The following is a 12,847-nucleotide window of genomic DNA, read 5'->3' as shown; positions in this document are numbered from 1 at the left end:
AAGTTGGAAGGGACCTTGAAAATCATCCAGTCCAACCCCACTGCAGTGAGCAGTGGTTGTGAGACACTGGAACAGGTTGCCCAGGGAGGATGTGGATGCCCCCTCCCTGGAGGTGAGGCTGGATGAGGCCTTGAGCAGCCTGGGCTAGTGGAAGGTGTCCCTGCCCATGGGAGGTGTCCCTGCCCATGGGAGGTGTCCCTGCCCATGGGAGGGAGGGTGGAACTAGATGGTCTTAAAGGTCCCTTCCAACAGAAACCATCCTGTGAATCTGTGAGCAGAGACTGCATCTGGAATGTTGTCTCCAGTTCAAGAAGGACCTCAGGGAACTGCTTGAAAGAGTGCAACACAGTGCCATAAAAATGATGAGGGGAGTGGAACATCTTCCTTATGGGGAGAGCCTGAGGGAGCTGAGGGCTCTGGAGCTTGGAGAGAAGGAGCCTGAGAGCTGTGCCAGGGGAAGTTTAGGCTGGAGGTGAGGAGAAAGTTCTTCACTGAGAGAGTTGTTAGCCATTGGAATGTGCTGCCCAGGGAGGTGGTGGAGTCCCCATCCCTGGAGGTGTTCAAGAGGGGATTGGATGTGGCACTTGGTGCCATGGTCTAGTCATGAGGTCTGTGGTGACAGCTTGGACCCGATGATCCTCGAGGTCTCTTCCAACCTTGGCCATACTGTGATACTGTGTGATAGAGGTGACCTCATTCCTGCTGACAAACATGTGCAGGGTGAGTGCCCAGAGGCTGGAGCCAGGCTCTGCTGGGTGATGCCCAATGCCAGCACAAGGGGCACTGGGTGGAAGTTGAGGCAGAGGAAGTTCCACAGAACCAGGAGGAGGAATTTTTTCCTGTGAGGGTGACAGAGCCCTGGAGCAGGCTGCCCAGGGGGGTGGTGGAGTCTCACTCTCTGGAGACATTCGAGGCCTGCCTGGATGTGTTCCTGTGTGACCTGCTGTAGGTGACCCTGCTCTGGCAGGGGGGTTGGACTGGATGAGCTTTCCAGGTCCCTTCCAACCCCTAATATTCTGTGATTCTGTGACCACTAGACCAGGTTGCTCAAAGTCCCATCCAACCTGACCTGGAAGAGCTGATGGAAAGATGCTTGGAGGAGCCTGACTTGGTTTCACAGTGCCACCCCCTGTGCAGTTAGGCAAGGCCTGAATATTGGTCCCCTCTGGGGTGAGGGACAGCATCTGAGCCTTGTGAGGAGGAGGTGATAGTCCACAGCAGTTCAGCCAGCAGACATGCACACCCTGCTTGAGGAAAACTGAATTAATGCCATTGATACTCTTTAACTGAGGGAGGAAGTGGTTTTCACAGCTGCCTCCTCAGGCGTGGAACAGGGAGGTGAGACAGCAGAGGAGAACAAAGCTCCCCTCTGCCTCATGTGGTGCAGGTCCTGCGTGCTGCCGGCTCTGAGCGCTGCAGCTCCCTGGCCCCGACAGGGGAGCGTCCCCGTGGGACTGGCAGCCCACCCTGTGCTCTCCTGGGCTCACTAAAGATAGGGCATTGCCACAGAATTTACCCAGCACAGAAGACTCTCCAAGGCAGATAAAGAGGAGGAAAATGCTTTAGAATGTGCTAGAGAACAAGTGTGGAAGTGCTTTGCTCTTAAGGAGGGACATGGACACACACACACACAACAGGAGAGGGCAGGGATGTTCCACTTTGGTGATCTGCTGTGGCTCTCGGGCCTGGGGCTTTGGTGGAATCATAGAACCATAGAGTCAGTTTGGTTGGAAGGAGCCTTTAAGGTTATAAAGTTCCACTGTTAACCCTGCATAGCCAAGTCCACCCTGAACTACTCTAAACTGTGTGCAGCAGCACCACCACATCTCCATGGCTTTTAAAGCCCTCCGGGGATGGTCACTCCACCGCTTTCCTGGACAGCCTGGTCCAGGGCTTGACAACACTTTCAGGGAAGACATTTCTCCTAATGCCCAAGCTAAACCTCTGCTGCTGCAGCTTGAGGCTGTGGAGGTTAGGCAATATCTGGAGCAGTAGCCCTTACAGCTGGGCAAGATGCAGCCGGAGCTTACGGGTGCCTTGGGTGAAAAGGTTGTCTGACAAAGGGTGGGGGTCTTGGGGCTGTGGCAGAGATGGACTGGGGTCTCTTCACAGGAGAGTTGGAGGAGCAGATGGAGCTTAGCAGTCTCTTAACTTCTCTTCCCATCTTTCTCTGATTGCAGTTCTGCTTGAATCCCTCAACAAGAGTGAGCAGTCAGCCAATGGCCAGCCCCACCCCAAGGAGTCCACGAACCCGCAGTTCAAGAAGAGGAGCGGAGACTTCCCGTCGGCCAACGGAGAGGCTGGGGGGGAGGCCCCCAAGGGCTACACTCAGGACCAGGTGGATGCAGTGAAGAGGTGTGTGCACAGCTCTCCAGGGCTCCAACCCCCAGCCTTTATCACATGGCACTGCTCTGCTCTTTACAGGCTTACAAAGGTTTGAAGCACAGTGAGTGAGTTTTAGCTGGCTGGGTGTTAAAAGCCTAGCTGGGAAGATTTATAGTTCCAGCAGGGTTGGGTCTACAAAGGATGAGGTTTTTTTCCCCCCAAAGGCATGCAACAAGGGCTAGTGCTGCAGGCATGCAGGCCTCTCCCTGGCTGAGGGCCAAAGAGGCATTCTGGATGCATTCACCTCACAGGCTGCACGTTAGCATTTGGGTTAGCATTATTCAGCAGTGCTGTGGAAAATTCCCTGTGCTCCTCAGATCCCATCTGCAGTCCTCCTGCTCTAAGATGTGGCCTGGCAGCAAGTGACTAGGGCATAGCCTTCTTCCTCTCTCCTCAGGATATTCTGCTTGTGGTCTCTCTTAGAGCCCTACAGAACAGAGGGGGGGCCTACAAGAAAGCTGGTGAGGGACCTTTTAGGGTGCCAGGTAGTGATAGGATTAGGGGGAATGGAGCAGAACTGGAAGTGGGGAGGTTCAGATTGGATGTTAGGAAGGAAGAAGTTGTTCCCCATGAGGGTGGTGAAAGCCTGGCACAGGTTGCCCATGGAGGTGGTGGAAGCCTCCTGCCTGGAGGTGTTTGCAGCCAGGCTGGATGTGGCTGTGAGCAACCTGCTGCAGTGTGAGGTGTCCCTGCCCATGGCAAGGGGGTTGGAACTGGCTGAGCCTTGAGGTCCCTTCCAACCCTGACCATTCTATGATTCTAAGTCTACTGCAGGACACTTTACTTTGTTAGATATCCTTCTGAAGCTCCTGCTGGCAAGCCCCAGGATATGTTTCTCCAGCCACCTGTTTCCCAAGCCCTGTTTCAAGGTGGTTGTTATTGCTTTCTACCATTTTGCAATACTGGAAACTGAAGGACTGAAACTGCAGCACAGTCACTTGGTAAACTTTGTGTAAGGTTGTGGGCACCATCTGGAGCTGTGCAAGAGCTGTTCTGGCTAAATGGCCTTGTTACATCATCCATCCCTCCACAAACCCAGCCTGCTGCCTCATCCAGGTCATGTGAAGAGGAGAAACCATTGCTGGGCTGTGAGTGTACCGAGGAAGAGCTGGGCTGTGCACCCAGGCCTGGGCAGCTCCTTCTTTCTTCCTCTAGAATTCAGCTGATGTTGTTTTTAGGGCTGTGAATTAACTGAATCTGAGGAGACAGGGAGAGGGAAGGTTGGTTTTAGGGCTGTGAATTTACTAAATCTGAGGAGACAGCAGGGGAAGGAAGCCCAGCTGGCCTCCAGATCCTGACCTGCCCTTTGCAGTCCCTCCCAAAGAACCTCCAAAACGTGAGCCTGATGAATCTGAAGCTCCATCACGTTCCTCTGGGGGTGGTATCGTTCTCTGTAGAGAGGCCCTTCTGCCTCCACTGGCTCAACTGGTTCTGTCAGGATGTTTGTGTGCTGGTAGTGCTGGCACAGCAGGAGCCAGGCTGTGACCACAACTGGGTCACCCCCAGAGGCCTTAGAGCCAGGTGAAGCAGAGTTCACCCAGCAGCGCCGAGCCAAACTGCGACGTGCCGGGTGTCTCAGAGCTCACTCGGCACAGAGTGGTTGGTTCTCACAGCTGGAACTGAGCTGTCTTGTCACCTCTCTCTCTCTCTACTGGCAGGGTAAAGCAATGCAAAGATTACTATGAAATTCTGGGAGTAAACAGAGAAGCTTCTGACGAGGACCTGAAAAAGGCTTACCGGAAGCTGGCGCTGAAGTTCCACCCAGATAAGAACCACGCACCAGGGGCTACAGAGGCATTCAAAGGTAAGGAACAGTTGCAGCCTGGTGATTTGCCCACAGCTGTCAGGTGATGGTGCTGAGCTGGCCTGGCAGTGACTCTTAAAAACAACCTCACTGAGTCATGTAGGGTGAAACAAAGCTCTGTGTAAAGCTGAACCTCTCCTGAGCTTGTTGTGTCATGCACAAAGCATAAGCTTAAGGTAATAAACACAGGTAGGGTTCAGCTCTGCCAGCTGGACAAGGAGAAGCTGCCTTCCTTCCATTTCTCCTAGCAGCCCTTCCTGTGTGTCAGCTCAACCTCCCACCACGCTGCTCAGGAGGAAATTCCCTTGGGATGTTAACCATCCTCTTTGTTTCTGAATTCAGGAGCATTCACCTAGCAGGGAGAAGCTCCATGTCCTGAAGCCATCCAGCACAGGTGCTGGGGTGCACTCCTGTCTACTGACAAATCCAACAGAGACCCAGTGAGGTGTCCAGCACCAGTGGCAGCCACTGGGTTCATGAATCCCTTGAGAGAAACATTGTTGAGCAGGCCCAATGACAGGAAACTTCCTCTTCAGAAGTGGTACTCAGACTCTTCCACTCACTGAGCATTTCAGGCAGCCTTCAGGTTGCTAAGCAAGGGCTCAGCACCTGACTCTTGCAGAAGTCTGCTGGTGGAATTGGTGGAGAGAAAGCTTAGGTGACGATTTCTAGTGCAGGACTGCACCAGCTGTACAACTGAGCCCATCCAGAACTCAAAAGTGGTACCCAGGAGCTGGAGTTCTGGGCCTCTCCACACATGCAGCAGGGGTGTTTCCTGGGGAATGAGATGCCTTAAAACTGGAGTCATTGTGCAAGAGAAATGCTGTTGCTTGGAACATAATGCTTGGAACTAGAGTGTGGCCAGCAGGTCATGGGGGGTTCTCTTTCCCTCTGCTCTGCCCTAGTGAGGCCACATCTGGAGTACTGGACTCTCCAGTTCAAGAGAGGCAGGAAAATACTGGAAAAGGTCCAGTGGAAGGCCACAAAGGTGCTGAGGGGCCTGGAGCATCTCTGTGAGGAGGAAAGGCTGAGTGCCCTGGGGCTGCTGAGCCTGGAGAAGAGCAGCCTGAGAGGGGATCTGATCAATGCTGATCAGTAACTAAAGGGTGGGGGGCAAGAGGATGGGGCCAGACTCTTTGCAGTGGTAGCCAGTGACAGGACAAGGGGCAACAGGCACAAAGTGGAACCCAGGAGGTTCCACCTGAACAGGAGGAGAAAATTGTTTGCTGTGAAGGTGCTGGAGCCCTGGAGCAGGCTGCCCAGAGAGGTTGTGGCATCTTCTCCTCTGGTGAGATTGCAAACCCTCCTGGACATTGTGCTTCTGGGCACCCTGCTGGGAGTGGCCCTGCTTTAGCAGGGGGGGTTGGACTGGGTGATCTGCAGAGGTCCCTTCCACCCCCTGCCACTCAGGGATTCTGTGCAGTGGTGCTCTGCAAGCTGTGGCAGTTTGATTGTTGTGGTCAAGCTGAAGGCAGAGCTTGTGGGTTGTACAGCCCTGGTTTCCTGGTCTTAAAGCTGTGTAAGTGTTTAGTTTCAGTGGTTTGGTAGAAGTGTCAGTGGTTTGATGGTGTGGTTCTGGCCATCATGGGAGTGAGCAGCAGGTGATGCTGCTCTGGCAGAGGGGGTTGGACTGGATGCTCTTTGGAGGTCCCTTCCAGCCCCTGGTGCTCTGTGATTGTGTTGAGATGCACAAAACTTCTGCTGGAGCAGGGAGCAAGGCTAACCTGGGGTCAGCCTATTGATAAGAGTATTTGGGTAAGCTTCTAGTAGACATTCAGCAGTAAAAGTCTGATGTTAAGGTTTGCTCAAGCCTTTTCAGACTTAAATCCACAAGCAGCAAGTGTGTTGCAGCCAGCGGGTAACGAGCTGCCCCCAGCTGCTCGGGGGGGAGCCTGGTTTAGCGTGGGGGCCAGATGAAAGGGCAAGCGTCTGCAGAGGTCTGCAGAAAGCCTCTGCTCAGTAGTTCAGCCTTCACTCCTCACCAAAGGCAGGTTTCCTCACCTCTAATCTCGAGTCATGATGTTTGCCAAGGGCTTTGACAAGGGGTACGTGCCAGAAGTCGTGCGTTAAGCAAGGTGCCCTTTATCCTCTGCCGCAGAGCTATCTGCTCTCACGTTATCTCTCCCCCAAGCCTTGCCTCCTTGCATCTCCCCTCCTTCAGCCCCCAAGCTGAGGGAGCTCCTCCTCTGCAGGGCTCACTGAAGTCCAGCTGTGTGGTCCCAGAGGGGGAAGGGGGAAATGTGCACTGCCAGGGGGATTTGAGTTAATTTTTCTCTTAAGGATGATGTGTTAGCCAAAGTCTTGGCATTCATCTCCCCAGAGACAGCTGATAAAGTGTGGGCTGTCCTGAGACCTTGTCTCAGTGTGCAGCTACAGCTGGCTGCAGTCTGGCTTGTGGCAGATGAGGCACTGGAACAGCTTGCCTAGGGAGGAGGTAGATGGCCTCTCTCTGGAGGTGTTCAAGGCCGGGTTGCATGAGGCCTTGAGCAACCTGGGCTAGTGGGAGGTGTCCCTGCCCATGGCAGGGGGTTTGGAACTAGCTGATCTTTAAGGGCCCTCCCAACCTAAACCAGTCTATCAATGAATTAGATTTACCTCACTGCCTTTGGCTGACACTGGGAGAAGAGTTGAGCCTGGTTTGTTCTGGGCTGAAGCCTCGATTTGGAGTGAGGTGCTTTTTGGACTTTGTCAGCAGGCAGGCAGGCAGCCCTGAGCAGCTCCAGTTTCATTGCTGAGCCCCACAGTTTGAAAGAGCAAGCTGATGTGCTTGAGGGACACTTCTCCAAGCAGGCAAGGAAGCTGGATGACAAGAAGTGTTTGCTCTGTGTGCACTAATTATAACCAAGAAGGAGAGTGAGCATACTGACAACCTCTTCCAGGGTGGTGAGATGCTGGAACAGGTTGCCCAGGGAGGCTGTGAATGGCCCTTCTCTATAGGTGTTCAGGGCCCAGTTGGATGAGGCCTTGAACAGTCTGGTCTAGTAGAAGGTGTCCCTGCCCGTGGCAGGGGGCTTGGAATTACATCATAGAATCATAGAATTGTTATGGTTGGAAGGGACCTCAAGGATCAGCCAGTTCCAACCCCCCTGCCATGCCCAGGGACACCTCACACTGCAGCAGGTTGCTCACAGCCACATCCAGCCTGGCTGCAAACACCTCCAGGGATGAGGCTTCTACCATGATTTCCTGGCATGTATCAGGAGCAGTGTGGCCAGCAGGAGCAGGGAGGTCATTCTTCCCTTATACTCAGCTCTGGTTAGGCCACACCTTGAGTACTGTCTCCAGTTCTGGGATACTTGAACCTGTCCAGAGAAGGGCAACAAAGCTGGGGAAGGGTCTGGAGCACAGCCCTGGGAGGAGAGGCTGAGGGAGCTGGGGTTGCTTAGCCTGGAGAAGAGGAGGCTCAGGGGAGACCTCATTGCTCTCTACAACTCCCTGAAGGGAGGCTGTAGCCAGGTGGGGGTTGGTCTCTTCTCCCAGGCAATCAGCAGCAGAACAAGAGGACACAGTCTCAAGCTGTGCCAGGGGAAGTTTAGGCTGGAGGTGAGGAGAAAGTTCTTTGCTGAGAGAGTAATTGCCCTTTGGAATGTGCTGCCCAGGGAGGTGGTGGAGTCACCAGCCCTGGAGGTGTTCAAAAAAGGCTTGGATGTGGCACTTGGAGCCATGGTTTAGTTGTCAGGTGGTGTTAGGTGATAGGTTGGACATGATGATCTCTGAGGTCTTTTCCAACCTGGCTGGTTCTGTGATTCTGTGATCTTTGAGGCCCCTTTCAACCCAAACCATTCTGTGTTCTGTAAGATCCCATCCCCCACTCTTCACATCTCTAGTCCAAGAACAAACCATGCACCCTGATCCAACCCTGGGGGAAATGTTGAATCCTGGAGTTCATCTCCTCCAAAGGCTCATGTATCTCCCTTGTCTATCACTCCTGCTCCTGCCTCAGGCACCAGGCCACCACTGCCAGCAGCGGCTTTGCCTCTGTGCACCACAGGGAGCAGAGAAGCTCTGCAGTCTCACAGGGAGGCTCTGGGGGTGGTTGGTACAGAGGGATGTGATCAGCTGGAACGTGCAGGGAGACAGGTACAGAAACAGGAGGGGGTGGCAGGCAGGCTTCCTGCTAGAAAGCTTCAAATGTGCTGAGGTTGGAAGGAGAGTGGCCTGGGGAACTGGTGGGGGCTGAGTCCCAGTACATTTCCACCATCCCTGCTTAACAGCCCTTGTAATTATGCATCTTACTCCTGGCCATCCTGGGATCCATAGCTGACAGGCACAGCTTCCAGCCAGCATTTCCTCATCAGCTGTTCTGGGAGGTTTGAAAGTCTCTTTCAGTCATCTGGTCTTACTCTCAGGGCTCAGTGTTTAAATTCTTTGCAGCTCTGGTTCTAGGCTGTGATGCTGAATCCCCTCGCTGCCGCTCTGGCATTAAACTTGCCCGCTAAAATCCTGCTTTCCTACACCCTTCCTTGCAGCTGAAGGATTTGGTGGACTCAGTGGTGTTTAAAAGGCCTTTTCCCACTGAAACAATTCTATGATTTAAGCATTAGTTGTTCAAAAGGAGTAACAGATTGAATGAGGTGAAACAGGCAGCTGCTCTCCTACCTGTATTGCCTTCCCAGTTCAGAGTTGTGTTCATCTGAGAGGGTTTCTCTGGAGACCAAATTCATACCAGCCATGTATGAGAAGAGAATGCTCTGGGGGGACCTAATAGCAGCCTGAAGGGGGCTACAAGAAGGACTGTTTCCAAAGGCCTGCAGTGACAGGACAAGGGGCAGTGGTTTGATATTGGAGAAGAGCAGATTTAGATTGGATGTTAGGAACAAGTTCTGCACCACGAGGGTGGTGGAACACTGCAAGGCTGAGGCTCCATCCCTGGAGATACTCAAGGTGGGGCTGGACAAGGCTCTGAGCAACCTGATGTAGTGCAGGATGGCCCTGCTGACTGAATGGGGGTTGGACTAGGTGACCTTTGGAGTCATTCTATGTCGTAACTTCCCATTCTATGTCATAACTTCTTCATTTGAACTAACGAAGGCCTTTTCCCCTGAGCGTGGTTTCCTCCTGGCCGTGTCTGCTAGAGAGGCACAGCAGGCAGCCTGCTGGAGGAGGTGGGGAGCTGAGAACCTTGTTTGTGTAACGAGCAGGGCAGGTGCTGGCAGTCTGCAGGGAGGCAGTCTGTGTGCTCTGTACAGCAGGCAGAAGCTAATTGCTTCCTTATTGTGGGTCTCGCAGCCATCGGCAACGCGTACGCGGTGTTGAGCAACCCGGAGAAGAGGAAGCAGTATGACCAGTTTGGGGATGAGAAACTCAACCCTGCTCGCCATGGACACAGCCACTCGGATTTCCACCGCGGCTTCGAGGCGGACATCTCACCTGAGGACCTCTTCAACATGTTTTTTGGTGGTGGTTTTCCCTCTAGTAAGCATCTTCCACTTCAAATCGCTGGCATAAGGACCCGGGCTGGGGCTGGGGAAGGGGAGGCTGAGGGGGTGGGGGGAGACCTCACTCTCCTCAGCTTCCTGAAGGGAAGTTGGAGCCAGGTGGGATTTGGTCTCTTCTCCCAAGGAACAAGTGACAGGATGAGAGGAAACAGCCTCGGGTTGCACCCAGGGAGGTTTAGGTTGGACATTAGAAGAAACTTCCTCACTTCTCAAACGCTGAAGCAGGCTCCCCAAGGAGGTGGTTGGATCTCCATCCCTGAAGGTCTTAAAAAGAGGCAGAGATGTGGTGCTGAGGGCCATGGTTTAGCACCAGCCTTGGTAGAGGTAGAGAATGGTTGGACTCAGGGATCTGAAGTGTGAGCTTGCAGCCCAGAAGGCCAATCACATCCTGGGCTGCATCAACAGCAGCCTTGCCAGCAGATCCAGAGAGGGGATTCTGCCACTTGGCTCTGCTCTGGTGAGACCTCCCCTGGAGTACTGTGTGCAGGTCTGGGGCCCTCAATATAGGAAGGACACAGACCTGATGCAGCATGTCTAGAGGAGGGCCACAAAAATGATCAGGGGGTGGAGCAGCTCTGCTACAAGGACAGGCTGAGGGAGCTGGGGGTGTTCAGCCTGGAGAAGAGAAGGCTCTGGGGAGACCTAATAGCAGCCTGCCGGTACCTGAAGGTGGACTGCAGGAAGGATGGGGAGAGACTGTTTGCAAAGGCCGGCAGTGACAGGGCAAGGGGCAATGGCTTCAAACCAGAGAGGGGCAGATCTAGATTGGATGTCAGGCAGAAGTTCTTTACCATGAGGGTGGTGGAACACTGGAACAGGTTGCCCAGGAAGGTGGTTGGGGCCCCAGCCCTGGAGATACTCAAGATGAGGCTTGACAAGGCCCTGGGCAGCCTGATCTCGTTGGGGATGTCCCTGCTGACTGCAGGGAGGTCAGACTGGATGATGTTTGGAGGTCCCTTCTGGCCTGGCCTATGATTCTGTGATCTTAAAGGACTTTTCCAACCACACTGATTCTGTGATTCTATAACTCCTTCTGGCAGAGCAACCTTTGCAGTAGTGCAAGGATTGCTGTGTTTAGTGAGAGTTCTTCACACACAACCCAACCACTAAGGGCTTTCTAAGTGGGTCAGAGGGGTGCTTGGAGAGCTCAGCATCCATCAGGTAATGCCATCAGAGCGTTGGCCTCCTTCCCAAATGGAGTTACTTGTTTGCATGCAGCCAACACCAGCTGTGGTTGGGTTGGGATGAATGTCAGAACAAAGCAGGGCTTGTTTCAAGGCCACTGGTCAAAGCAATCTTACTTTGAAGGAGGCTTTTTCTGCCTGGTGGGTTCAGAAGTTAAATCTTCTCATCAGAACAAGCTGTGGTCACGCCTGGGCCTTGATCTGTATCTGCTCTGTCACGCAGCTGAAGCAGTCAGTCTCTGAGGTCATCACCCACTTCCTTCTTGCCACTGTGTCCCATTAAAGAAAGCCAAAACAAAAAAGGGGAGGATGTTCTTTCAGCAGCATGTTTCAAACCTCTTGGGCTGGAGATAGAATCTGTCTCCTGTTTGAAATTTGGGCAGCAGGAAGGAACCGAGTGGCAGCTCCTTCACTTGCTCAGTGCTGGCTGAAAAGATGCGGGTGTAGAAGGCTCCCTTGTCTTGGCTCTGCTCACATGTGGCTGGCAGTGGGGATCTGACCCCTGTCAGCTTGGCAAAATGAGCATTTTTGTTGCAGTTGGGAAGATTTCAGCTGGTAGCTCCTTCCTGTCTGACACACAAGAATCAACACACTGACTGTACTTGGCAGAGGCATCTTGAGGCCTCCTGCAGCATTCACGTTCTGCCTGGCAGGGAGGTAAAGCTGCTCCAGTAAAACCAGCAGGTTGCTGCTTTAGCCTAGACTCTTTTTTTCCCCCCTTTCTCATTCCCTCACTGTCCCAAGAGAATTCAGGATGACTCTCTCAGCCCATCTCCCCTTTCAGCTGTAGTTTTGACATGTCAAACATGCAAGAGCTGTCTCCAGGTGGAAAAGCTACCACCTTGGGGTTTTTTTTCCTTTGCTGTCATTGGGTTTAATCTCAAGTAAATTGTGTTAGAAGCAAGGAGGCCTGTGGTAGATATTCTTTCTACACAGCTGACCCTGCTTTGAGCAGGAGTTTGGAGCACCTTGGGCCACTTCCAGCCTGAATTTGCAAATGATCCCTGTGCCCACCCCCAGGTTTGCCTTCAGACAGACCTGCTCAGCAGACCTTTGGAATGCTCCTTTTTCAGCTCTGGCTTCTACAGCTCATGTGTAAATGTGGGCTTCAGGTGATGAATAGAATTGTTTGCTGTGAATTCTCCTATCAGCCTCCTCTGGAGGCCCATTTTAGCTTCACCCTGCAGCTACAGCCATCTCTGTCAGGACAACATGATGGAGTGGCTTGAGTCAGGGCCTCCAGCCATCTGGCCTGCTGACCATGTGCTGGGACAGATGCAGAGGTCTCAGGAGCAGCCCAATTCTGTCAAATCACCATTTCACTGAGACATCCAAACTCCAGCCAGCCTGGAAGCAGCCCTGCCAGGCAGCTGTGCTGTCCTCCTTCCAGCTCTGAGCTGGCTGGCATGCTTCTGGCTGTGGGAAGTAGGCTGAGCTGAGAGCGGTGGGAAGGGCAGTGCTGGTCTAAGGGTGAGCACAGCACGGAGTCCCTTACAGTCTCCACAGCCAGCAGGGAAAGGGAAGTGGTGGTGCCCCTGTACTCAGCACCAGTGAGGCTGTACCTCCAGTACTGTGTCCAGTTGGGGCACTGCAGTATAAGAAAGACACTGAGGTGCTGGAGTGGGTACAGAGAAGGCAATGAAGCTGCTGAGGGATTCAGGGCTGCTGAGGAAAGGCTGAGGGAGCTGGGATTGTTTAGCCTGAAAAAGAGGAGTGAGAGAAGATCTTTCTACAGCTACCTGAAAGAAGGTTGGATTGAGGCCAGTGTTGGCATCTTCTCCTAAGTAACTAACACAGGACAAGAGGAAATGTCCTCAGGCTCTGCCAGAGGAGGTTTAGGTTGGGCATTGGGAAGGATTTCCTCACTGAAAGGGTGGTCAGGCTTTGGGACAGGCTGCCCAGGGAGGGGGTGGTGTTCAGACACAGCTAGATGTGGCACTCTGGGACAGGTCTAGTGCTTGTGGAGCTGTTGGGTAGGAGGCTGGACTTGGTGATCTTGGAGGTCTTTTTTAACCTTAATGACTCCATTTTCCTTA

The 12,847-nt window shown here is 53.3% G+C and overlaps 1 protein-coding gene across 2 annotated transcripts in view; it reads left to right on the top strand.

Moving 5' to 3' along the window:
* Nucleotides 1–12,847, top strand: part of DNAJB12 (DnaJ heat shock protein family (Hsp40) member B12) — a 32,231-nt gene that overhangs the window by 4,735 nt on the left and 14,649 nt on the right. For both annotated transcript variants that reach the window (XM_068140353.1, XM_068140352.1), the window contains exons 2-4: nt 2,181–2,355; nt 4,044–4,189; nt 9,419–9,604. In XM_068140353.1, coding sequence (XP_067996454.1) covers nt 2,181–2,355; nt 4,044–4,189; nt 9,419–9,604 — 507 coding nt within the window. The remainder of the gene's footprint in view (nt 1–2,180; nt 2,356–4,043; nt 4,190–9,418; nt 9,605–12,847) is intronic.

Source organism: Melanerpes formicivorus, unplaced genomic scaffold (assembly GCF_026170545.1).
Source record: "Melanerpes formicivorus ecotype bairdi unplaced genomic scaffold, bMelFor1.0.p_v2 SCAF_6, whole genome shotgun sequence".
NCBI classification, from domain to species: Eukaryota; Metazoa; Chordata; class Aves; order Piciformes; family Picidae; genus Melanerpes; species Melanerpes formicivorus.
Note: the sequence above shows the minus strand (reverse complement) of the source record. Positions and strands in the feature narration are given on the sequence as shown.